This window comes from Rhineura floridana, chromosome 16, assembly GCF_030035675.1.
Source record: "Rhineura floridana isolate rRhiFlo1 chromosome 16, rRhiFlo1.hap2, whole genome shotgun sequence".
NCBI lineage: Eukaryota > Metazoa > Chordata > Lepidosauria > Squamata > Rhineuridae > Rhineura > Rhineura floridana.
This window is the reverse complement of record NC_084495.1, coordinates 35677952-35704889: the sequence shown is the minus strand read 5'-3', so window position 1 is coordinate 35704889 and position 26938 is coordinate 35677952. Positions and strand designations below refer to the sequence as shown.

Here is a 26938-nt window from a genome sequence, read left to right as displayed (position 1 = left end):
CAACATCAAACCCCAACAAAAACATCATTAAAAACAGTAATAAAAGCATCAACCAATACTGCATTGGCTGGAAGAAAAAAATTCACGTTACAAGGCCCGTCTAAAAAGTTTACTTTTGAAGAGATGCCTGAAAGAAAGAAAGAAGGGATGGCTCCTGCCAAACCTCTATTGGTGGGGAATTCCACAGGGCAGGGCCTGTCCCACTAAAGGCTCAGTTCCTGGTGCAGGCCAAACAAACCTCAGAAGCATGAGGAACCACCAAAAGTGCCTCCTCAGAAGGTCTCAGTAATTGAGATGGAACATAGGGAGTCAGGCGGTCCTAAAGGTACTTTGGGTCGAAGTTCTTCAGGGCTTTTTGAATTAACACAAGTACCTTGAACCTGGCCCGGTAGCAAATTGGCAACCAGTGCAGCTCTTTCAGCAGTGCATAACATGTTGCCAGTAATGTGCTCCTGTAAGCAGTCTGATGGGAGTTGTAGTTGTGGGGAGGGCACCACATTGGAAATAATCTCATGTCTTCATCCACTGTGTTGTTGTCGTTTTCTCTAAAGTATATTTGATTAAACAAATTCTGAATGAACAAAGCCTGGCTGTTACCCAGAGCTGTCCCATGCCTTAAGTGGAGCACAAACTCCTTGATTAAGCAGAAAGCAGAAGTAAACTTGACACTCATTATTTTAGCAAACTCCATGATTAATTTGGATGATGTTTTAAGAGTCAAATGGAAACCAAACTATCATGAAACTGAATTTGCAAGCTGCCCTGATGGTTACAACTAACAGTCTAATTTTGTATTTCACCCCCTGCCATGCCCCCAACCCTGCTTTGCCTAACATGAAGAGTTCTGTAGAACTCCAAAGCTTGTTATTGTGACATTTTGGTAGGCCCTAATAAAGGTTCTGTAATGCCCAACTGTGGATTTGGTATGTTTTTTTCCTTATAACTACCTTTTGCTTCTTATGTATTTCTATATATAAACCCACAAACTATGCCCCTGAGTAGACAGAATAGCAACAACGATAAACAGATCTATCCCTGAACAGGGTTGTTGTTATTGATGATGATGATAGTAGTCATAATAAATCCTTAAGCTTTGCTTGTCAGCAGAGAGAATAATAATAATGATAGTAAATAATAATACTGGTTTTCAAAATAAAAGCTGAAGGTCTACCCATTACTGGAGAGGAGGGAAATAATAACAAATATAAAAATAAGAACAACTATATAGCAGTTTTTATGTATAAGAAAATAGCAAAGTGGTTTCCAAGGTTGGGATGAAAACAGAATGAAATTTAACAGGGATAAGTGCAAAGTTCTACACCTAGGAAAAAGAAACCAAATGTACAGTTATAAGGAGGGGAATACTTAGCTCAGCAATACTACATGTGAGAAGGATCTTGGAATTGTTGTTGATCATAAGTTGAATGTGAAACAACAGTGTGATGTTTGCTGCAAAAAAGGCAATTTATTTATTTATTTATTATTTGATTTATATGCTGTCCTTCCTCCAGCAGGAGCCCACCGCGGCAAATGCTATTTTAGGCTGCATTAGTAGTATAGTTTCCAAATCATGTGAAGTACTAGTTCCCCTCTATTCAGCACTGGTTAGGCCTCATCTTGAGTACTGAATCCAGTTCTGGACACTGCACTTTAAGAAGGATGCAGAGAATCTGGAACGGGATCAGAAGAGGGCAATGAGGATGATCAGGGGACTGGAAACAAAGCCTTACGAGAAGACTGAAAGAACTGGGCATGTTTAGCCTTGAGAAGACCGAGGGGAGATATGACAGCACTTTTCAAGTACTTGAAATCTTGTCATGTAGAGCGGATCTCTTCTTGACTGTCCCAGAGTGGACACAGAATAATGGGCTCACGTTACAGGAAGCCAGATTTCAACTGAACATCAGGAAAAACATCCTAATTGTTAGATTGGTATGACAATGTGGCACCAAAGTCCTAGTGAGGTGGTGGACTGTCCAACGCAGGAGGCCTTCAAGAGGCAGCTGGCCAGGCACCTGCCAGGGATGCTGTCAGCTGGATTCCTGCACTGAGCAGGGGGTGGACTCGATGGCCTTATAGGCCCCTTCCAACTCTACCATTCTATGATTCTATGTATCAGAGCAATACAAAACCCATAACAAAGGACTAAAATAAAAAAGATATGGGTTTGTCAGTATTTCTTTATATACCCACACAGAAAGATGTACTTGTGTGCTTGACAAGCCTAGGAGGCCAGCCCCTGAGCAGAGGCCTGCCTTAGCCAGCCCCGAGGAGAAAAGGTTCCCGCCTCGGCCTCCCCCCCGTTATCGTATCCTCAGGCAGGCGGACGGGCGCGCGGGGGCACTGAGGCGCGTCCCCGCCCCTCCTTTGCGCTTGCGCAGTGGAGCCCCCTTTCGCCTGCTTGCCGCTGTTTATTATTATTGGGGCGGGCGAGGTGTCGCGTCTCTTCAAGGATTGTTGCGGCTTCGATGGCGGCCGGGCAAGGGGGAGGCACCACGGCCGGTGAAGGAGGAGGAGGAGGAGGTCCCGGTCCTGGCTCGGGCCCCTCCGGCCCTCCTTCCTCGTCGTCGCTGCTGCTGCCACCGCCGCCTCTTCCTCCTCCTCCTCCTCCGCTGCCGCCCTGCTCCGAACTGGGCCTGCCGGGCTCGGGCTTCTTCGGCCTGCCGGCGCACCTCACACTGTCCTACCCGGGCACGGGGCCGGCCTGGGGCGCGGCAGGCGGCGGCGTTGGCGCCTCGTCTTCCTCGGGCGCCGCCTCCGCCTCCTCCTCGCCGTCGCCTCACACCGGCCGCAGCCTGGAGAAGGCCCTGGAGGAGGCCGGCAGCTCCGGCATCCTCTGCCTCAGCGGGAGGAAGCTCCGGGAATTCCCTCAAGCCGCCGCCGCCGCTGGGACAGGCCCGGCCGCCTACGACCTCAGCGACACCACGCAGGCGGGTGAGGAAGGCGGGAGAGGAGGGGCGCTCGGTGGGAGGGGTGAATTGCGGGGTGTGTGGAAGAAGAGCCAGGAGGTTGCCTTGGGGGGCGTCTGTGTGCAAGGGGGGGAGTGCAGAAAAGGAGGGAGGAGGGGGAGGAGGCATGGACTGGGGGTGAAGGTGGGAACGGGGGTCCGTGAAAAGGGGGGTGCAGAAGAGGAGAGAAAGGCCGGGATGAATATGGGGGAGAGAGATGAAAGGGGGAGGGGAGAAGAGCTAGGAGGTTACCGGGGGGGGAGGTGATGGCATGGAACACGCGTGTGCGTGCACAAAGTGGAGGGAAGCAGGTTCAGGAAAGGCAAGAACAAAATGGGGGTTTAGTGGTTGGGTGGGAAGGGGAATGTCTAGGGGATTTCCATGGGAAGGGTGAGAGGCTGCTGCAATAGAGGAGGAGGCGGTGGCAGCGCCAGGAATGGGTGGTGGATGTGAAAAAGGAGTGGGAGAAGGTTTAAGGGGCATGTATTGCGGGGGGGGGATTGTGAAGGCTGCAAGAGGGGAATAGTTGCACGGTGGGGTGGGGGAAGATCCAGGTGCCCCATTCTAGGAGGAGGCTGCTACGTGCAGGGAAGGTGTCGGGGAGGCGCTATCAGGAATGGAGCCTGAGGTTGCAGAATGCCTTGGGCTTTACTGTTGGCCTTTGCTGGGTGTGCGTAGAAGAAAGGGGTGGGCAGGAGGGCTGTGCTGTGATGACTGAGGAGGGGGTTCTTAAACCGGACTGAAAGGCGCGTGAGTTTTGTTTGGGGTGTGTGTGTCAGGGAAATGGGGATGAGCAATGGATGCATGTTGAAAGTGGGGTTTGGGAATGCAAGGTGAAGCTGCTTTTTATGTGATTAATAGGTGAAGGGTGGTATGAAAATACTTGTAATATGAGAGCAACGATTGGTGGCATGACAGGGCCAGGGGCCTAGCTTATTTGTTTACTTTTCAGGCAAGCTTGGCTCCCACCCAGAGCGGCTTGGAACAATTAACATCCCACACAAAGATAGCATGCAAGGTGTTAGGGATGCTCTGTCAGGCTGTTAGGTTAGGGCTACCCTGCTGACAGGACTGCAGTGGGAGGCGGGAGCATACCTATGGGGCGGGCATTGTTCCAGGATAGGGGTATGACATTGGGCTGTGAGGACATGGCGGTATTGAGGGGGAAGCAGGCTATTGTACAGCTCTGAATGTTCCTGAGGAAATGATAGATCAAGGGTACATTGTTGGGATACAGAGAGAGGGATGCACTGGGGGGGCATGCCATAATGGATTGGGGGTGTGGAGGTAGGGAAGTGGAGCTTAGCTTGCTGCAGGTGAAGGATTGGTCTGCAGTGTTGCAGAGGATTTGGAAAGAACCTCATTGTTGTGGCACAAGATGGTGAGGGATGGGGCTGTACTGCACATTTGTCAGGTTGGGGGATGGGTTGGTATTCCTTTGTGGTGGATGCAGAAGGTGTGTGGGAGGTGGTGGGGGATGAGTTTGTGTGGGGAAAATGGTACTTTGTGGATTAAGGTAGAGGGATGTAGTGTGCATGTAAATGGGGTTGGCATTGTGTGCAATTGTTTTGTGAAGCGTTGGAATTTAATGATAGGTTGAGAGGAGGTGCTTTGGAATGAGCATAATAGGGATTAGGTTAGCTGGTTAGAATTGCAAGAGAAAGAAGTTGCAGGCGGATAGGTGTGATTGTTGGAGGATCATGGCAGGTTAGTCTTTGTGTGTACAATGGCAGATAGAGGCAGCTGCTGTTAATGAGTTGCATCTAATATAAATGAACTGTGTGACTGGGATACAAGTTTGATGTTTAAGATTGCCAATCCGGTGGGGGTAAAAGGGTTTTTTCCAGTATGCCTTTGAGATGTCTGAGAGGAGAACATTATAAATACAAACAAACCTGCATATTGGGCTATATATAGACACTTATTAAACAGTGATGCAGAGAATTCTTGTTGAGGCAGTTTTGGGATTTATGCAAAATTAATGGGATGCACAAGCTTCTGGAACAGGACTGCCTTTCAGAGCTATAAACTTTGGTAAAACCTGCCTGGTGTTTTTCCATTCCTCAAAATTGTCTGTTAACGTTAACTTGGACGTTGAGATAGTGGGGTGTTAGATTATTGGTTTATCATTCTGGATGCAAGACTGCAGCATTTTTCCCCATCTGTGACAGTTCTCTGGTCTCTGAGTCCTTATCCTCCATTAGTCTCTGTTGGATGCATCTATCTTAAGTTCTCTGTTTAAAGCAGAAAATGTTGAAGGCCAGATGTGAAATGGGACAATGTTTTGGGATAATCACTGGTGAATTTGCTTTCCTGTTATATATGGAAATCTTCAAGCTTGTGCAGGCTTCATTTGCTTTAGAAACACGGTACAGTTAAAGCATGAAATAAAATTAATTCTTCAACTACCTATAAAGAGATGCTACATGAGATATAATTAATATTGAACAGGCTAAGATCATTATTATATATAAGGCTATCAATATTTATCATAATGAAGAAGGGCTGTTGGGCCAAGTACCTGTCATATTGGTTGGCTTGGGTCCCCTAAGTTCATTGACTTAGTACGGTCACTTTAATATATCAGGATGTGTGTTACTAACTACTGTTTTGTGAATATCTGTTAATAGCATTATCCAGCTTTATGTAAGTACATACACACTTGTAATTCAGGATAACACTTCACGCATCTGATGAAGTGGACTTCAGTCTTGGCATGGGAAAACTTCAGCCTGTGGGCCTAATTAGGCCTGGCAGGGGTCCTGATTTGTCCTGCGAGGCTGTTTTTCTCAAGCCACGCCCACCTGCTGTGTACCTGACACCATGTATGACTTCAGATGTGGGGTAGGTAAAGATGCAGCTTCTTGCTGGAAGCGGGATTTGCAGGTGCCACTGATCAGCTGCTTTGTGACACCTGCAAAGCTCTATGCCTTTGCCTATGCAGGCAAAGGGATGGGTTTTTGCAGGCACCTTTGATCAGCTGCACTTGCAAAGCCCTGAGCCTTTGCTTGCATGGCTTGATTTCTGACTGCACCAGCAAAGGGAAAAAAGCTTCACCTGACATCATAGCGACATCAGGTAATTGGCAGGTGCATGGGGCCACCCACCTGTCAAAATGGCCTGTGGAAGTTGGGGAAGGTGAAGGTCTGACCAGCTGCCTGGAAAAAATTCTCTACTCGTGCTGTAGACCGTGGAAGCTCTTGGGCCGCAATAAATTTGTTTGTCTTTAAGGTGCACAAGACTCCTTCTTGTTTTCACCATAAAAAGGTACCAGGAATTAAGCAAGGTTCCAAGAGATGGTTGTGGTCTTATAGAGGCAAAGTAGCTTTCCTTGATGCAGAGCCAGGTAAAAGAGGATGATCCTCATATGGTTACAGTTCATGTTTGAAATGTTTCTTTGCCATCTTTCCGTAGCTCAAAGCAACTTAGTTTGTTTAATAGGTTAACAGGCTAAGTGGCTGCAGCCTGTGCAATTTTATTTGCATTAAGGCAGAGCTTTAGAAGTATTAGAGTAACAAAAATTTGTGAAGTTTATATGAATTGAGACCTCTCAGTCAAAACTGCATATATTGTGTTTAAAGCTCTTTATGTCAGATAAAACAAATGAAAAAGACATATATTTCAAAGTAGCAATAAAATTTCCGTTCTTTGTTGATTGTATTTTATGTAGGTTGCTTTACTTTAAATCAAGTGCTGGTTTAGAATTGTTCAGGCTTCATTACTTTTGAGATAGGAAAGCTTTAAATGTTTGACATGCCATTGTGTAGCTTAGGATGCATCTCTTTTGGGGGGGGGGCATGTGGCGGTTTGGATTAGGCAGAAATGTCCCACCCAGCCCTCCTGGCCTCTGCTGGTCCATGTTATGGCAGAAGTGCCCCCAGCAGGTTTCCCATTGGACCCTGATCCAGGCCCACTGACATGTGATGGCATTGGTCTGATTCAGGCCTGATTGGTATGAGTTTGCCTCCCCCCCCCATATGATTCCATGGTTTGGTTAAGGCCTGCTGGGTTAGGTTTGTTTAATTAATTAATCATATTTCATTTTAAAAAATCTGACCACTCATATACTGCCAAATAATCCTTAGCTTAGTTCTGGTTTAGCTGTCTGGTTGGGTACTTGCTTGGTCAAAAGATTTGTTGGACTAGCCAAATCGATCAACTATTTTTTTTAAAAAAAGATTATTTTCTATATTGTAAGACAGTTAAACTTTAATCATTATGTTTGATAAATACAATTTTCGTTTTACATAACAGTTAACTTTAAAAACATTAATGGACTATTGTGCCTTTTTAACAATGTTGTGTACGTGTTTTTTATTTTAAATATTTATAGGCCACCTTTGTGGGCAGAGTTTTTATAAATGTAAGTTATATAGAAATTTCTATCCTGCTCTTCTAGGGCTTATATGCTTCTCAGGGTGCCATACAACAATTTAAAATCACAATATTGTATAAACAGTACAATATGCTAAAAATACAACAAAGGCTGAGACCACAGTTTAAAAGAAAGCCTTTATTAAAACAAAACATCTTTAAAAATATTTTTTAAAAAACCTTTAAAAGATCTTTTTTTTAAAAAAAAGAAAAGGTTTAAAAACATATTAAAAGCAATTAGGGAGTAAGCAGAATGGTAAGGGAAGAGGCAATTTCTGCACCCAAGCCATTTAGGGCCTCAAACGTGATCATCAGCACTGGCACTTTCATGTGTGCCTGGAGGAAAATTGGCAACCCATTCAGGTATTGCAGGATAGTTGTAACATGCTTCCATGGATGTGTGGCCACTAACATAGTTCCTCCTATACTCTGGACCAATTGTACTTTCCAAAGACTTTTGTGAATCCTAAATGACTTCATAGAATCATAAAACAGAAGAGTTGGAAGGGGCCTATAAGCCCATCAAGTCCAACCCCCTGCTCAATGCTGGAATCCAAATCAAAGCACTGCCTTACTGAATATTCTTATGTTTGGCTTTTATCCTGACCCATCAAGGACAGCAAAATAACAGCAACCCTTAAACAAAGTAAGTTTTTAAAAGGCAGCTATGCTAAGTAAGCAGCTGGCTAGTTTTTCAAATATCGTTGGCATTAGACCTTTATGGATTATTTAACAATATGAGAGGTCAGATTTTAAAAAATAAAATATGTGTGTAAGAGAGAATATACAAATTAATTAATTTAAAAATCAGGTTCTGCATATTCACAGTAGCTGCTAAAGCTTTGATAACTGTAATAACTGGGAGTCTGGTTTGTACCTCAAAATAAATAAACAAAATGTAATTAAAAAGTACAACAGGCACACATGGAGCTCCTCACCACCACTCTGGTTTGGACAGTAATATCTAAGCTTCATAAGTTGAGATGTGCATGAGCTTGGTGCCCACGTGCTCTGTCTTTGCACCATCCTTTGTTTTCTCCTTTCTCTGCATGCCATGATTAAGCAATCTAGGAAAGACCAATGGTATGAAGTTAGCGAAAGATCCTGGCGTGTTCCCATCTTGGTAACCGTAGCTTCCCATTATGCCCTAACTGGGAAGCTATGTTTAATTGAAGACTTCTTGGGTTAATCCCCGTGTGTCAAGGAGGGATGTGGTGGCAAACGGACAGCGTGCGCTGACACAAAGCTCATATATATGTCTGCTTATTAGACTGAGATGTACTTCAGAACTGGGCTATTGATTCTAGGACTAACCCAGTGCTGCTCTCTGCAGAAGCAATTATGGGGAACAAATGGCACCATGTTCTTTTGTGAGGAAGGTGTGCATCTTTCTCCTGAGTTCTTCCAGGATGTTCTGTATTTCATGAATGCATTCTTAATTGAAACGGAGCATGAAGCTTTAGGGTAGCATCCAGCAGAATGTGACAGCTTCAGCTGATGTACTCAGGCAGATACACTGTCATGGAAGTTCACGTTCTATGTATTTTCTTGTTTAACAAGAATAGAATGTGGCTTCTTGAGCACTGCTTCTTTTTAAAACTAGGCTTATAACATCCATAATTGCAAAGGAAAAAAAAAGTAACGTATGGGCAGTGTTGCCTTAAGACAGAATGAGCAAAATGTAGCTTGGGCTGCCCATGGTTAGAGGGCTCTTGGAATGAAGTAGCAAAATATAATTTAATGGTGCAGCTTGCATGTTTTGGATGCAAAACTTGGGAGGTTTTTCACTTGCTTGTTTGGAGTAATGCCAGGCCTGTGTGCTATGCCAGGAGAAATAAGTTCAAACAAACCTTTTCAGAGCCTTGTATGGAAGTCATGGGATTGTGAGGCCTGGAGTGCTCTTCTGCGCTGCAGACGTTTAGCTATCCTTGATGTTGTCAGGTATGCACAGCAAGCTATCTAATTATTTAAAAAAATCCTAAGTGTTTTCTTTGCCATCTGGGTCACTCAAAAGAATGGGGAGGTAAGTTGTAAGCCTTATGAAAAGAGAACATCTGGACTCCTCCCCACTTGAATATAACACAGAAAAACAGAAAATTCCGTGTGTACAGCGTATTCAGTGGATGCTTCAGAGATAAACTAGACCAGTTGTCTTCAACCTTTTCAAACTCGGGACCTACCTTCAACCCAAACATGCCTTTAGGGACCATTCCTTAATTTTTTTACCACATTTGCATGGTGGCAGTGGTGCTGTTGTGACTCGCCTTAGATCAGGCCAGGACCCTCAGCAGTTTTCAAGCAGTCGGAGGGGGAGAGTTTGGGGACCCCTGGCATAGGGGATAGAACAGAGCGCTATGGAGAACTGCAATGGTCCTGAGCAGTTTTCCCTCCAATGCCATGCAGTACAGTGCTCTCAGTCCCACTTTGGGTAGTCAAAACAGGTATCTTTGTTGATTTATTTATTTATTTATTTATTGAATTTTTATACCGCCCCACTAGCGCAGCTCTCTGGGCAGTGTACAACAATATAAATGAATACAATAAAATCACATAAAGCAATACAAAAAAGATATAAATAGAAATCCACAATCTAAAACCAGATTAAGACATATATAAGAAAAACTAAAACGCCTGATAAAATAGGAAGGTTTTAACTTGGCGCCGAAAAGATAGCAATGTCGGCTCCAAACGTATCTCTTTGGGAAGACTGTTCCACAGTTCGGGGGCCACCACTGAGAAGGCCCTAGTTCTTGTTACCATCCTCCAAGCTTCTCTATGAGTCGGAACTCGGAGGAGGGCCTTCGATGTTGAGCGTAGTGTACGAGCAGGTTCATATCGGGAGAGGCGTTCCAGGAGGTATTGTGGTCCTGCGCCGTATAAGGCTTTATAGGTTAAAACCAGCACTTTGAATCTGGCCCGGAAGCATATAGGTATCAAAAGCTACCAAGAGATCCAGGTAAATTTAACAAGGTCACACTCTCCTTGTTTTTCTCATAGCATAGGTCATGAGTGTGTAGTGATTGCTAGTTGCTGGGCCCCCCATCCTGTTGTCATTTTGCACCATCTTTCAAATCTAGCTTAACAAAACCACCAAAACCATTAATGCTATTTTTGATTCTGTAAGATGCTTCTTCCTACGGTTCTGCATTTATGTCTTTGTTCAGTGGGCCTAAAACCCTTCTTCCTCTTTGTGAATAATTAAGGCAAAGTCTCTTAGTCATGGTTTACTTTTATCTGCTGAGAACTAGTACACTTAAAGTGTCGTGGAAGGGTTGGAAATGTCTCTCAATTCTCATTTTTCACGCCTGCCCCAAAGCGTGCTTTTCTATTCAGAGACTTTCTTCTTATTTGAACTATTGATGAAGTTCTGACAGCCGCTGGTGGCTCTTGGATATAATTCCATTTTCTCATATTATGGAGCTTTCTTGGGGCTCCCATTTCAGCTAAGTTGCACTGTGTTGTCTTGAACTTGGTCTTTCCAACCCAAGGGTGTTGACAAATTGAGCAACTTCATCACCAGACCCCTTGAGGCCATCATTAGTAATATCCTGTTAGACGTTTGTGACTGTCAGAACTGTGCCTCTGAGAATCTTTTGAAGATATTTTCCCAAGGTCTTTCTAAGGCATATTACCTTTGTAATGTAATCCGTTCATAAAAATGTTGGATGTGGTAATGCTGTGCTCTTACCTAAACTCACAGGAAGAGCAACACCATAGACTTGGCAAAACCAAACAACTGATTTATATATCCAGAATTTTGCTACAAAGGTTCCTGACATGTTTTGAGCATAACCTAGCAAACAAAAACATGTAAAATGCGCTGAAGTATTGCTTTTTCAAAGAGGAAAAGGGTGTTTGGATGTAGTCCAGCTCTTAAATGTCAAGAGTGACTGGTAAAAAGTCATCTTGTCCGTTTCTTGACAGGGATGAGAGAACATAAATTATTACATATTGGGGGCATATTGGATACGGAGATTAATACTGCAGTATCTTGGATATGAACCCAAGCGAACAAGCAAGCAGGAAGCAAACATTTCTTGTTAGTGGTAAGAAATTTGTTTTGATCACGGTTTGGTAGCAAAACTTAAATCCTAACAAGGACAATGCCTTAAACAACAAAAGAGCCTGACTTTACGGGCCTCTTTTTTTTTAGATTAGTTGAATTACTGACATGGTGCTTACATCCTATTCTTTCCCCCTCCCCCTCTATATAATTACATGGAAACATAAGCACTGTTCCTTAGCAACAAGAAAACATGGTTTTTCTTCTTTGGAAATGAATTAATATCTTCCTCTGGATATGAATTAATATCTTCCTCTTACATTGCAGTTGAGTACTGTGAAAATGGCAGGTGTCAACAAATGAACTATTATTATGGCTTCAGTTTGAGCATAAGCTCCTGTAATGTATCATTATTCAAGGTTCTGTTATTCTGGTCCAGGGTAGATAAGCCAGGAAAGTAAAGAAATTGACAAAGATTTTTTTGTAGGAGAGCTCTTCTAATTCTTCAATAATGTGACAGTGCAGTATGAAAAGAAGCCTTGGGTTTAGATGTGGATTTGCCCCTACTAGAATGTCTTTGTTTGGAAGTGTCCTCCCCACAAAAAAACTACTGCTAACCAAAAGCTAGGAGGATCAACTGAAACATAACCAGGAAAAAAAACCCGTCAAGTAAAGCTGGTGGGGGTGGATGAACTGCCAAATCTTGCTGGGTTTTTCCCGGCAAGGTGGGACTTGAGGGGCGGCTCTTTTTTCCCTTTCCCTGTTTTTGACTTAAAAAAAATGAATCTTCCTTCCCATTGGGAGTAGGTCATCCCTAGGGCTGGCATACTTCCCCACCATTCTGGGGCCTTGTTGAGGGAATGGGAAATATTTGAGACCACCACCCCCGGACTTACTATCTGGAACGCCCCATTTCTTCCCTTTCCATCATCAGAGTTCTGAGTACAGGGAAGCACCAGCAATGGTTCTTTCAGAGTTTGGCAGGAAAAGGTCTTCCAAGGGTGGATCTTTGGGAGTTGCCCCTTCTCTGCCTGGAGAGGGAGAGGAAGGAGGTCTGTAGTATCCTATGGCCCCTGGGATGCCGTTCCAGAGATCATAGGATTGTGTCCAAAACTTACTGTTCTTCAAGCAGAATGAGGAAGCCTGAATGGCATGAAGCACACTGTAATTGAACTTCTTAAACCAGGGGTTCCCCAATTGTGACTGGTGGATCACCACTTGTCCACAAGCTTTGTTCAGGTGGTCCATGGTGTGTCTGTGCATTTGTGGCTGAAGTCAGGAATTGGCACATCCTTCTCATTGAATATTCACATTGATTTTTTAAATTACATTTTTATTTCTTGTATTGTATTTTATTGTGTTACAGTTTAAATTCTGTGGAATTACAATTGCTACAATAGGAAAAAAAATCACTGTGTGGTCCGCCAAGACCCTCAGCAATTTTCAAGTGGTCCATGGGGGAAAATGTTTGGGAACCACTGACTAAAACTCTTTCCTACTACAGAAGCTTTTTATTTATTATTGCTTTGTTATTAAATTTATATCCTACCCTTCCTCCCAAAGGGAGCCCAGGGCTTTGCAGTAGGGCTTGTTGTGCTGTGTTTGGAATCAAGTGTTATATTTGTTTACAGTTAAAACATCAGATTCTAGGGGTGACAGGAAAGCTCCCTTTTCATGGCAGATGCTTCTTGTCCCTTATTGTGGACGATCTGTCTTCTGCACAGTCTTTATGCAGCTCGTGTGTTGCCAGGCTAAGCAAACAAGTGAACAAGGATGCTTCCCAGAGTGTTCTTTTTAACCATCACGCAAAAGTGAAGAAATGGACTTAACATGGAGGAAGAATGTGTTGCATTGTTTTTCCTGTAACAGCCTCAAAAGACTTGATCGGAAAGCACCAAAACCACCATATTTGACTCGCCCTTCTGTCTTTTGGTTCCAACTGATGGTGCACTTGTCTGACTTCAGAAACAGGTCTATGCTAGAGTAGTATTTAAGCTCTGATAAGAATTGTCAGATCACATTCCTTGGTGAAGCTAATGTGATATCATGACTTGGTGGATAGCCAAGCTTTACAAGAACATGGAATTCAGCAAGGCATGGTTACCGGCTTGTGAACAGAAACCCCTCTTTGATGAGTTTACTCGGAGCTTACACAATGTTCAGTCGATGCAGGTTTTTTAAAATAACTGAAAAATAGAATTAGAGTCTAAAAGATGTATAGGATTTGGTCTGGAGGTCAGTGTGCAAAGCATGAAAATCCTTATAACAGGTCTTCATCATTAAATACACATAAATCTAGGTATATTGTTGCTACCAGATTATTTCTTGCTGTTCTTCAGTTCCTGTATATTAAGCTTAAATGAATTTCTGAGCCTAATCCTGGTGATGTGTAGCTTTGGGAACATGCAAAGAAATACATCTGAACTCAGTTTGCACGAGAAGCTCATGGGGCTTTAAATTTGAGGGAGTGTTATTTGAGATAATTCTTCTTTTTTGTTTTGCATGTGCTAGAATACTCAAAACCCCTTTGCAGCCAGAAAGTGCACCTCACTGATGTGCAGCAATTATTCTGCCATTTGAACAACAGGGCTTTTCATTGAAAATCTAGAGGCTGTGCTAAAAGCATTGTGTTGGACAGGAACGCTAGCCGTTTTGTGTTCCATGTATATATTTTATAGAGGTAATGAGAAGAGGTGTACACTGACGGAAATACTGCTTCCTGGTTTTGTTCAGGAATGCATTCATAAATTGGTGCTGGTGTTCACAGGCATACAAGGGTCCTTATGATTCAGACATACGATTTTAAGGTTCTCCCTATAATGAGAAATGCAAAATCTTTTGTGCTTGGACACTTTGACCTTCACGTGACACAGATGGTAGACCTCCAAGGCTTTAAAGAAAAGTGTTGATTACTATTACTGGGAATGTCCTAGAGTGGCAAGGGACTTTGAGGAGGGTTCTTCAGTTGAGGGGTCTGGATTTAAGTGGGAAAACCAGATTAAGAAACACTGTCAAGGGTCTTGAAACAAATGAATACAGAGTGTTAGATGAAATGGAGGACTGCTTGGGAGTTCCATACCCCTGCTACCCATTTCCTGTGCTGACCTCGTATATAGCACATGGTGTACACACATTATTACTCTTTAGAATATTGCACGGTGAGGGGAGTTGTATACTTAGTCTGAAGAACAGAGATACGGATATTTGTAGGCAGAGGAATAATATCCAGCGTGTTGCATTGCAGCAAGTGTCGGAAATGTTCAGAATAATTTGTGCAGAATTTATCTGGTGTCAGTGGGTTAACCCTAGTGTTTTGTTGAGAGGCTTAACATTCTGTGCAGGAAGTAATTAGTGTGTGGTTTCCTGCAATGCAGATTGATTAGTATGACCTCATCTTTAGGCCTTTCATTGTGTCTAAATAACCTTTACACAATCTTAGTTATAATCCTGTGTCTGGCACAGTAGCACAGTATGGGTTAGCTGATGCTGTGTCATAACCCCACCCCCACTTCTATCCACCTGCTCACCTGCAGTGCTTTTATTACAAATGTGGGATTTGTAACTGTAAGAACATAAGAAGAGACTTGCTGGATCAGCCTAGAGGCTGATTTAGTCCGGCATCCTGTCTCCCAACAGTGGCCATACAGGTGCTTTTGGAAAGCTCGCAAGCGGGGTGAAGGCAACAGCCCACCTTCATTGCTTTTTCTGCAGCAGCTGAAATTCAGTGTCTTGTTGCCTCTGAAGATGAAAGTTCCATCTAACCGTCATGACCAGTGATAAGGCCAGTCAGTTTCCCATTCAAAGCTGTCTAAGCCAGTGACCATCTCCACATCTTGTGTTGCAGTGAATTTCGTGTATTCTGCCCTGTGAAATACTTTCTTTTGTATGTCCTGAATTGACTGTCCATTGTGAATCCAGTCCTGTTTCTTTGCATGATTCTAAATGCAGTGTTATAAGAGATGGAGAACAAAATTCTTTCTCCGCTTCATGCATCATTTTATAAGCCCTTAATATGTTTCCTCCACCACCATAGTAAAGGCGCCAGATGCTTTAACTTTTCCTCATTAGGGAAGGTGCTCCAACCATTCGATAATTTTGGTTGCACTTTTTCAATCTCTTAATATCCTTTTTGAAATGCAGTCATTAAAACAATACACAGTATTCTAAACAGCCCATAGACTGATGTAAAAAAACAGATGTTGGCAGTTGTAATTACGGCCCTTTTGTAATAATCCATAGCAAAAAAGTTTTCCTTATCCCTATCCTTGCATACTGAATCTATTTATTTTGTTGAGCAACCCATCACAGCCCCAAGATCTTACCTGGTGTGTCACTGCAGTTCAGACCCCGTTGGATTCCGTATGTGAAGTTTGAATCCTTTCCCTCCGCCAATGTCCATCACTTTACATTTCAATTATTATTTATTTGAAACTCATTTGCAGTTTTGTTGCCCATTTAGCCACTTCGTATCTATCCACAAACTAAAATGATTTTTCTCCTGTTGGCTATATTTGATCTAGTTGTCTCTGTGCCTTCTTTGAAAAACTGCATCCATGGGTATCTGGGCAACATCTGCCACCATGACAAGAGACGCACACAAAAATGAAACTGCCATTCTGTAGTCTCCCTGTTTCCCTTTAGGAACCTTAATTATTTTATTTTTGTCTTATAGTCTAACTGCCTCTCAAGCAGGTTTCCTTCCTCTGATGTATTTAAAGAGTGGTAGTGACCAGGTCCCAAGTGGAGTTGAGCATGGAGTGGCTTAGCTGTCAGTGTCGTCTCGGTGTAGATATTTTTCGGACCACAGTTCTTGACTAGACATTGTGGATAGTATTTATTTATTTATTGCATTTATATCCCACCAAGGAGCTCAAGGTGTACATGATTCTCCTGTTCCCATTTTCTTCTCACAACAACCCTGCAAGGTAGGTTTGGCTGAAAGACAGTAATATCCCAGATACAAACAGATTTGAGAAGCACCAATTAAGATAATCAATTCAATGATGAAAACTAAAATTATAAGAAGAAATTATGATGGAAGAGTACACAGCAGAATGGACTGTCATTCATAGATCCACTTGCCATTAGTAGTCACAGGAATTTCAGTGCACAACCACAGAATCTGGTCCTCTCTCGGTAATTATTATTATTATTTACTATTACTCTTTATTTTTACCCCGCCCTTTTTCCAAAACTGGAACTCTGGGCGGCTTACAAATAAAAACCACACATAGGTAAAAAACATACAAAAATATTCAATTAAAATAGAATTAAACTATTCGTAACATTAAAACCATGAAACATACACTTAAAATACTAAGACAATTTAAAACATTAAGAATAGGACCATAGAACAATACAAGGTAACATGCACTGCTGTTTCTAATGTGTGTTCTAGGACCCCGCCCTCCCCCCAAATGGATTTAATTAATTTGTTTTGCCTTTCTGCAAGAAAGGAAGGGCAGGAAGGGTAGAGGAAAATAATGAAACACAGGTACCAACTCCTGTGAAGTCCAACATTATAATAGTTTTGAACCTTGGTAGTTGAAGGATCATCTTCTTCTACATGAACATACCAGAGTTCTAAAATTATCATTAGAGGCTCTTCTTCGGAGCATCCTCGCCTTCAGAGGCGAGATGGGTTGCAAGCTTCCACCAGGCTAAGCAAGATTGTTGCGGACTAGTAACTCTTATTTACAAGGTGGGCTATGATTGTTTAAAATACAATATTGCAAAACAGTAATGTTGAAAGGTAGTCTATAACTCTTTGAAACCATAAGGTCTTAGGGTTTTTTCAAATTGGATGATAAAATACTAGATTTATTGTGAAAATACTTATCTTTGAATTGACACTTTAATTAGGAGATCACTGTACACTATCTTCCTTTTATTATATATATATTTATTAAATTTATTAGTTGCCCATCTGGCTGGCTGTCCAGCCACTCTGGGCGACGTACAAAATAAAAATATACAAATACATTAAAACATTAAAAATCTCAACAATAATAATAAAACCTAACCCACCACTAGCAAATGGTATTTCTAATTCTACACAAGGCTCTGGTTTTTCTGTGTGAGACAGAAAAGTACCGACTGACTGTTCTTGCTTCCTTTTTTACTGGAAGAATGAAATAATGGCAATAGTCTACAGACAGGGAAGGAAGCATTGTGGCTTTAGGAATTATTAATCAGCCCTTTGGCGTTGCTTTTGTTTTAATCTGTTTATGTGACAGCAGAGAGCACAAAAGAATGAAGTCAAAGATGCCATGTTCCTTATTTATCTGGCATCTAAAAGTTAGTATGCATCTGTGCTTGATCCCATAGTTCTTGCTTGTGCTTTCCTCCGCTCTTTGAAAAGGTCTATTAAACCGGAAGATGCACAGAGGAAATATCTGCAAATTGAAAAGAATCATTTTAAGGATATGCGCAGCTGAGATTTTACATAGACAATATGAGCATTTCATAGCCTAGTTTCATTGGCACATGGATCTCTCCAACATGTTATCCCAGCGATGGATACAGAATATCTTCATAATGCTGGGCATTATGTATCTGTGTACATCAATGAACATAATCTCTAGAGTATTCAAAGAAGTTTTAGGTCCCTGCCTCAGGGAGCCTACAGCAACAAGTCTGCGGGAGGGAGAGATAAGGGTAATGTGAGGTGAGGGAGAGCAGGAGAGGCACAGGTAACGAATATGATTATGCACACTTAGGCTTCACTTCAAGAGGAAGGTGAAGGAGTTAATTCAAAGGCTTCATGGAAAAAGAGTTATGAAGAGGTAGATGCTACTGGTGGAATAAAGTGGTTGCTGAGAGGGCAAGGTCCGACAGACATCTGGCTTGTGGAATTTCAGAGTGCTGAAGTCAGACACAGATGTAAAATTAAGGAGACGGTTGCCACAAAGCATATGCATAGCCCTAGTCCTGAACTCATCATCCTATCACATAAAAAACCACTCCTGGTTACCTCTCCCAGACTTTCTTCATCACAGCAACCTAATTTAGAAAGGTGGGGAAAGCCTTTTTGTTGTTGCTATTGTTAAAACAATTGGTAATCATAACCACTCAGACCCACCAGTAGATCCCAATCTACTTTCTGCCTACTCCTGCTGGTAAGGCCATTTCCAGAGGCCCTTCTTGCCTACTTAATTCTTATAAATGCTGGTGGAAGGGGCCGCTCTTCTGTCCTTTGAATTCGAAACTGGCAGAAAAGGATTTCTATCCATACAGACTCTGGCTGCTAGATTTTTTGTCTGCCTGTAGTTTACAAAATCAAATTGCCAAACAATTGTATAAAAGCTTTTGTCATTGTTCAAGAGTAGCACAGTTCTTGTACGTCTTTCCAACAAAAAGTAGAAAAAAATTAGAAGACTGAGTCCTGGAAATGTTTTTTTCCTCCTCCCTTTTTTAGATCTTTCCAAGAACAGATTTACTGAAATCCCTCCTGATGTATGGCAGTTTGCACCGCTCGAGACGTTGAACTTGTATCACAACTGCATCAAATCAATCCCTGAAGCAATTAAAAATCTGCAAATGTTAACATATCTCAATATCAGGTGGGTAATTTTTTCCTGCCACCTAAACATCACTGCTTGGCATCTAAGGTAGCCTTTCCAGCTCATCAGAACTTCAGTTATCCCCATCCTTCCATGTGCAATAGTTGGCAAGAACCACTTTCTAGGCTGCCCCTTTCTAAATCAGAGGCTGCCCAAAGGTAAAACTGAAAGGAAGTCTAACTTTTGTTCCTGGTATTCCTTTTTCAGATTATGATGTTTGAGATGCAAAGGTAAAAGCTCGAAATTTCAATTTCAGCTTCTAGGAATTAAAACTAATGCTGAAAGAGCTTTGCTCATCTTGCATGCCTGTGGAAAAGCTGGCTGGACCAAATACAACATGAAAAATTAATGAAATTTTCTGAAATAAATGAACATTGGTGCTCTCTGTGTGTGTCTGTGTATATGCTGCTTTGGTGTACACTCTTTTTTTGGATTGTAGTAGAGTACTGGATGTAAGAAACAAGTGTTATGTGAAGAATGCATGAGTGTCTCTTTTGCGATATGCATGTTCATATACATGGCAAAATAGACATGTACATGATGTAGTATGCTTCCCTCCCATTGCAAAGAGTAGCCTTATGGGAAAAATATTTTCTGAAGCAGCTTTCTAGCATTATGGAACAGGCAGCTGCTCCAGCTTTTTAAAAATAATGTATCTTAACTGGCTTTTGTAAACTGTTTAGTGAAACTGACTGGTATCTTTAATTAGTTTTCCAGCTATGCCTTTAGTTTTTAACCCTGAGAAAGAGAGGGTTAATTGTTAATTTTGCGATTTCTTGCTAATTTTGCATGCTAGATTTGTGACAACTTATTTGAATTAGTCAGGTTTTGAGAGTTCATCTGTTGTAGTAGTAAAGCTGCCCTCTTGTTACATGTACCTTGTTTCACAACTGCAAGGTCTTTAGTCATAAAATTAGGAAAGGCTACAGAGGAGAGAGCTACAAGGAAGATTAATGAGCATGAGAGGAGAATATAGGAGACCACAAGAGTGCTCAGGTTCCTCAAGATGAGGAGAAACATTTGTTTATCTTATTATTTGAGAAGAGAGCAAAAGATTAAAGGGCATAAATAACAAAAAGATCTTAATTTTGAGATTGACATTAGAAAGGCTTCCTACCTGCTCAGATCAGTCCTATAGCAGAATATTTCGTCTCCTTCTTCGAAGGCGAGGTAGAGAAGGACCTGTCAGGTGGCAGTCGCTATTGCCCAGCTAGATCCGTCTAACTACTACATCTCAAAGATGTCTTCTAGTTCCATCAAAAGTGGCAATACGATTTCCCTTAACAGGTTCATGTGTCTGTGATCTGATCTTGGATATAGTGTGGCTCTTAAAACATCAGTGGCTTCATAGCTATACTTACTATTCACTGAAAAATTTAGACCTCACTTTTTGAGGAACTTCTTCCACAGAGCAGCATACAGCCTATTCTTAAAACTGTGTGCACACAAAACTGCGAAAACACCAGTCTCCTTTAAGGAAGTAAAGCAAATAACTATCTGAAACATGATGCCTTACTGGTAAGCATTCAGGTTTTTTATCATTGTGGGTGGATCCTATCTGGTTTTTGTAGAAAGTGAATGTTACAGCATTTAAAGGACTGAAAAAAATGTGCATGGGAGTTCTGTGCTGAATATGCTAGATTGGGTGTGTATAGTCCTCACTTGAGAGAGCTTCTCCTCTTCTTCCCCCTCTAATAATAAAAATCAGGATATATGGATGACCTGATATTGCAGGCCACAATGTTTTGTGTTTGGAGATACTTTCTTTTATAGATCTGTATTATGGAAACAGTAATTAATGCTGTAAATACATTTTATGCAGCTGTGATCTACCAACCACTTCAGTAAGAATCTCATTGAAGTAAAAATACTGTTGATGTAGTCGAATACATGCTGGTTTTAAATGGCTTGTAGATCTCTAAATGTGAACGAGGCTAGCTGCCAGATATTAACCACATATTTTATTCTCATTTCTTTAGTCGAAATCTTTTATCAACATTGCCAAAATACCTGTTTGATCTGCCACTTAAAGTTTTGGTTGTCAGCAATAATAAGCTTGTGTCCATTCCTGAAGAAATTGGAAAGTTGAGAGACTTAATGGAATTGGTGAGTGTCATTTCATAGTTGCAGTCCCTGCTTAACCTTTATAGCTGATTCTTTAACCCTTAGTTTGGCCCCACCCTCATTTAGTGGTAAGGCGATTCACAGTCATTGGCAAACTTAAAATCAATCCCTTCGTGTTTTTAAGTATCCCAGGATAACCCTTCTGTTCGAATATTGTTATAGTGGATTTTCTTTCATTTTTTTTCAAAACGGTGCTTATTATTTTGCTTTAAGTTTTACTTTAGCTTGAGACTAAAACAAAATAAGTGTTTTGTGAATGAAATGCTAGATTCTGCAATTTCTAGGATAAAATTAATAATGAAAACCTAACTTGGATCAACTTTCATACACCTGCTCTAGTTTTCCTTATAAAGATGTTGGACTGTGACCTGGGAGACTAGGGTTCAAATCCACACATAGCTGTGAAGCTCACTGGGTGACCTTGGGCCAGTCACTGCCTCTCAGCCTCATGAAAACCCTGTTCATAGCGTTGCCGTAAGTCATAATCGACTTGAAGGCAGTACATTTACATTTTAACTGGTCTTATAATGTGCATCATACTGTTCTAACCCATCCTGGGACCTTATGGTGAAGGGTGGGTAAGAAATCTTACAGATAAAATAAAATCTATTTGAGTATTTCAGACCGATAATTATGCCTTGTTTAAAAGCAAAAGTCCTCTCTGTCTTACCTTAGGACATCTTTTTCCCCCTTCTGTTGCAAAACTCATGGATAAAGTTATCTACTTGAACCTTCTAATTGAAAAGCAAGTGCTTGTATCCTCCTCATCACAGCACGTTGGTGTGCTTGAGCCATCTTCTTCAATAGCTGCTTTTCAAAATTTTGGTCTCTGTGTGGCATTCTGACTCCTTATCTCTTAATGTAGGATATTAGCTGCAATGAGATCCAGGTTCTTCCCCAGCAAATAGGAAAGCTACAGTCACTTAGAGAATTAAATTTAAGAAGAAATAATCTCCATATGCTGCCTGATGGTAAGCTCCTGTCCCCTTCCATCCTCCTCATTAAGGCATTTAAACAGTGGTAATCTTTTGCATGTATGAGCTTCTGATTTCTTTTTCTTTCTCACCAACAGAACTAGGAGATCTTCCCTTGGTCAAGCTAGACTTCTCTTGTAATAAAATTACAGAGATACCAGTGTGTTATAGGAAGCTACATCGCTTGCAAGTAATAATTTTGGACAATAATCCAATGCAGATACCACCAGCACAGGTTTGTAAAACTCTTCCATTTTCTTCAGTTTTAAAGAAGGAAGGGTTTGTGTGAGATACTGCTTTACACACTGCCCCATGGAGTAAGACTCTTCTTGAGCAAAAATCCACTTGTGGAAGTACTTCTTCTGTTTAAACATTTTTCAGTGTTAGTTTTAATATGCCTATAGGATAAGGTCTGGAAGAGGAGCATGCCTTTGTAACTTAGTAATAATCATCTGTTCATACTCTGGAATGAAGTTTCACTCTTCCCAAGTCTCTTAAGATGTAGGGGGGGGGGAACCATGAAATCCAGCCCACTATTGCTGTTTAATGTTTTCACATTTAGTCAACAAAATCTTTACAGTTGGAAAAGGTGAGCAGCTATACCTGCCACTGAAGTTGATATGTTGGATCTTGTTCAGTCTGCCCAGTTATCTATACTAGGGGTAACAGATGGGAGTTTGCCTAAATTGCTGTGTTATGCACGAGGGTGTGTGGGAGAATTGGAGGTAGTAAATGAAAATGGCTCAAAGGTTTCTCCCATCACACTCAATGAATGCTTCCATCTGCTTCTTTACAGATATGTTTAAAGGGCAAAGTACACATATTTAAATTCCTCAGCATTCAGACATGTCTCAGAATAGATAAAAAGCCAGATTCCTTGGATCTGCCATCCCTGGGTAAAAGAATTCCTTCTCAGCCTCTCACAGACAGGTAAACTTGCCTTTCCTTTTTCAGATTGTGTAAAATAAGCATTTATAAAACTTGTGAATTTCTGTTCTAAGTTCTACTTTATTGTGATAATTTCAGCACTTAGAATCTAAGTCCAGGTTTTTAAGGTTTAGGATGCTGTCCTCCTAATTATCATTTTTGTGCAGACTCGTTTCCATCTCAAAGCGTGTATACTTACAGTGGGTTTGGTGTCTCAGTAACCTAAGCATTATAGCAGTTACAGTGCCTTGCAAAAGTAATCAGACCCCTGACCAATGCTCTCATATTACTGAATTACAAATAGTACATTGTAATTTCATTCTGTATGATATTTTATTATGAAACACTAAAATTCAAAATCATTTATTGTAAGGTGACATTGGTTTTATGTTGGGAAATGTTTGTAAGAAACATAAAAAAACTGAAACATGTTGCTTGCATAAGTATTCAACCCACACACATTAATATTTGGTAGAGACACCTTTTGCTGCAATAACAGCTTTAACTCTTTTGGGGTAGGTATGTACCAGCTTTGCACACAGGGTCAGAGGGATTTTGGTCCATTCTTGGCAGATTCAGTCCACGATGTTCAGCTTGGTTGGACATAGCTTGTGCCACAGATTCTCAATGGGATTGAGATCAGGGCTTTGACTGGGCCACTGTAGGACATTCACCTTTTTGTTCTTGAGCCACTCCAGTGTTGTTTTGACCTTGTGCTTGGGATCATTGTCCTGCTGAAAAGTGAATTTCCTCCCAAGCTTCAGTTTTTTAGTGGACTGAAGCAGGTTCTCTTGCAGTATTTTCCTGTATTTTGTTCCATCTATTCTTCCTTTAGTTTTAACAAGATGCCCTGCTCTGCTGATGAGAAGCATCCCCACAGCATGATGCTTCCACCACCATACTTCACTGTAGGGATGGTGTGTCTTGAGGCATGGGCAGTCTTAGGTTTGTGCCACACATAGCTCTTTGAGTTTTGGCCAAAAAGCTCTATCTTGGTCTCATCTAACCACAAAACCTTTTCCCATATCACAGCTGGGGCACTCGCATGCTTTCTGGCAAACTCCAGACGTGCTTTCAGATGGTACTTTTTGAGTAACGGCTTCTTTCTCGCCACCCTCCCATACAGGCCAGTGTTATGCATAGCTCTTGATATGGTTGACTGGTGCACCATGACTCCACTTCCAGCCACTGAACTCTGTAGCTCTTTCAAAGTGATTGTTGGCCTCTCTGTGGCTTCTGTCACAAGTCTCCTTGTTCGAGTGCTGAGTTTTGAGGGACGGCCTTTTCTTGGCAGTGCCTGGGTGGTGTGATGTAGCTTCAACTTCCTGATTATTGATCCAGCTGTGCTCACTGGGGTACCCAAATATTTGGATATTATTTTGTACCCTTTTCCTAATCTATGCATTTGTATTACATTATCTCTCATGTCTGTAGAATGCTGTTTGGTCTTCATTTTCCTTCAGATCCACAGCCTGACCAATGATCCTTCAACAGTGGGGTTTTTATCCTGACAATGTGACATCAACTGTAATGATTCACAGGTGAAGGCCAATGGTAAACTAACTGTGTCCTCGACAGGGCAATTTCTTTCATCTGTGTAAACTGGGAGCTTCCACAGCACAGGGGTTGAATACTTACTCAAGCAACATGTTCCAGTTTTTTATGTTTCCTACAAACATTTCCCAACATAAAACCAATGTCACCTTACAATAATTGATTTTGAGTTTTAGTGTTTCCAAATAAAATATCAAACAGAATGAAATGGCAATGTACCATTTGTAATTCAGTAATATGAGAGCATTGGTCAGGGGTCTGATTACTTTTGCAAGGCACTGTAAGTATTCCACCTTGTGGAAAACCTTCATAAAGTATGCCATATAGCTAAGTGTCTTTTTAATTCCTGCTCATCTCCCATGCCACATTAATACTGCCTCTGCTTACCCCACTCCATATGGGGCACACTTACTGGCTGGCTTTGGCTCTAGTGCTAAACCAGAGTTTAGTGCAGGAGTCACCAACCTTTTTGGATCAGAGGGCATGTTTCAAATTTTGAGAGTGTGCTGAAGACACCAGTTGCAAAATAGCTGCCCTGGCGGGGTGGCATAACAAAAACTGGCTACCATGGTGGTGCATGGCATAACACAAAGTTAGAGAGTAGTCATGGTGGAGCTTTTCCCATAATTGTATTTCCATACTAGAAAATCTTTGACCTGTTGAGTTTCTGCCTACCATACAGTTGTTAAAGGCACAAGAACCCTGTCTTTCCCCAGTGTTAGTCCTAAACCAAAGCCTAGGCTGCCACCCTGTACCCACTTACCTGGAAGTAACCTCCATTAAAAACAGAGACTTCCTTCTAAGTAGATGTGTATACCATTGTATTGTAAGTTAACTATACACTGAATTATTAGTGAGTCCCTGGTCTTTAGCTCCTGCAAAGAAGAAAACATGCCTAAGCCTCTTTGCAAAGCTTTCATATTTGACTTTGTGGGAAGAGGGATTCTTTAACGTTCACCCACACTTACTGTGTAGCAGTATTTGCAGAAAAAAAATTCTAGGTACTACCTGATCTCAAGTGGACCAAGTACAGGAAAGATGCATCTTGGTTGCAAGGGAAAAAAGAACGGTAGACTATGGAGATTCCAAGGACTAGAAAAAAATACAGAAGCAGGAAAAGTGCACTAAAAGGAAGGGCAGAACAGCAGCTCTTTAGAACCCTAGGGATTCCTATTGCCTGGTATCCATACAACTCATTTATCAGTCACAGCTCTGACTTCACTCATTAGCTAATAACACTGATGGGCTGGAGCTGCCAGGTTGGCTCATTTCACAGAAATCACTTAGAAGGGTACCTGCACAGTTTGCTCCATAACTTTCTTTCTAGGAGGGCTAAAGACTTTTTTTTAAAAAAGCTCAGATTCTGGGCTGCCTGCTGGGGGTGCCACTGAAGGCCTTCGCAGGCACCACAGCAACCACTGGCAACAGGTTTGTGACCCGTGGTGTAGTGTTACAAGAATGAGCCTGGTGTGAGCCCTTGCTCCCTCCTTCGCTGATGTGGAGGAGACTGGAAGCATGTTGCTTAAATAAACCACAGCTTGTCTCTGTGTCCGAACTGGACCAAACGTATGGCTAGTTGAAACTAAGGTTGATTGAAAGAGGCCAAGATTAAAAACAAAGGTTCCAATCCTCTCCTCAAAGCTGTACAAGAGGAGGGGTGGGGAACAAGGAAGTATTTATGTGGTTAAAAACGACTCAAAGTGTCACTTTTCTTACGGCCACATAGGTCAGTCCATAATGCAGAAGTTGCTTTCTTCTATTTGTCCTCTAAATTGAACAATTCTACTGAAGGGGAAGTCTGCCACCACTGCCAAACAACTGCATTATTCTCCAGGAGCCAAAAAACAACAACCTTGAATTAATGTCAGAAAAGCTATATTGAATTTCATGGCTTAACTCATAGAGATTTCAGGACAACTTCTCACAGGATCATTGGTAGTTGGTTATAAATTAAGAATGCTTGTGAAATGGTTTCTGTTCAATTTTTTCTTAGATTTTGGCATTCAGAATGACCGAATCTAGTTTCCAAGCATCACCAACCCATGGCCATTAACAGAACACTGCATATGTGCAGTGTTTTCCTTCTTCTTACCAATGTATAACTGCATTTATTAAATCTTGGGCACAAATATGAAGCATCTGTCCTGCAAACTTAAGTTCATTTTAATTGATTTAAATATGCTTTAATTACTTATTTTAACTGTTTTATTGATAATTTTAATGTTTTGTAAATAGCTTAGTCTTTACATTCAAGCGGTATATAAACTTTGTTAAATAAATAAATAGAATTTGCTGAATTGCCAGTGATACCTAAAAATGGTCTCCAGGCTATTAGAACCCTCCCTAACTCATATCTGGTTTCCAGAGAGATTAAGGCATACAGCTGACCTGACCGTTCTCCAATATAGCTCCAAGTGGACAGTAAATGTGTTAGCCCAATCTTCACCAATCTGGTGCCCTTCAGATATTTTG

At 41.6% G+C, this 26938-nt stretch overlaps 1 protein-coding gene across 2 annotated transcripts in view; it reads left to right on the top strand.

The window, feature by feature from the left end:
- The first annotated feature begins 2315 nt into the window (after nt 1-2315).
- LRCH2 (leucine rich repeats and calponin homology domain containing 2) overlaps nt 2316-26938 on the top strand; it is a 43804-nt gene continuing 19181 nt past the window's right edge. The window contains exons 1-6 of one of the 2 annotated variants that reach the window (XM_061598317.1): nt 2316-2934; nt 18743-18887; nt 20867-20993; nt 21877-21982; nt 22084-22220; nt 22782-22915. In XM_061598317.1, coding sequence (XP_061454301.1) covers nt 2469-2934; nt 18743-18887; nt 20867-20993; nt 21877-21982; nt 22084-22220; nt 22782-22915 — 1115 coding nt within the window. In that variant the 5' untranslated portion in view covers nt 2316-2468. The remainder of the gene's footprint in view (nt 2935-18742; nt 18888-20866; nt 20994-21876; nt 21983-22083; nt 22221-22781; nt 22916-26938) is intronic. The other variant, XM_061598316.1, reaches the window with a different exon arrangement.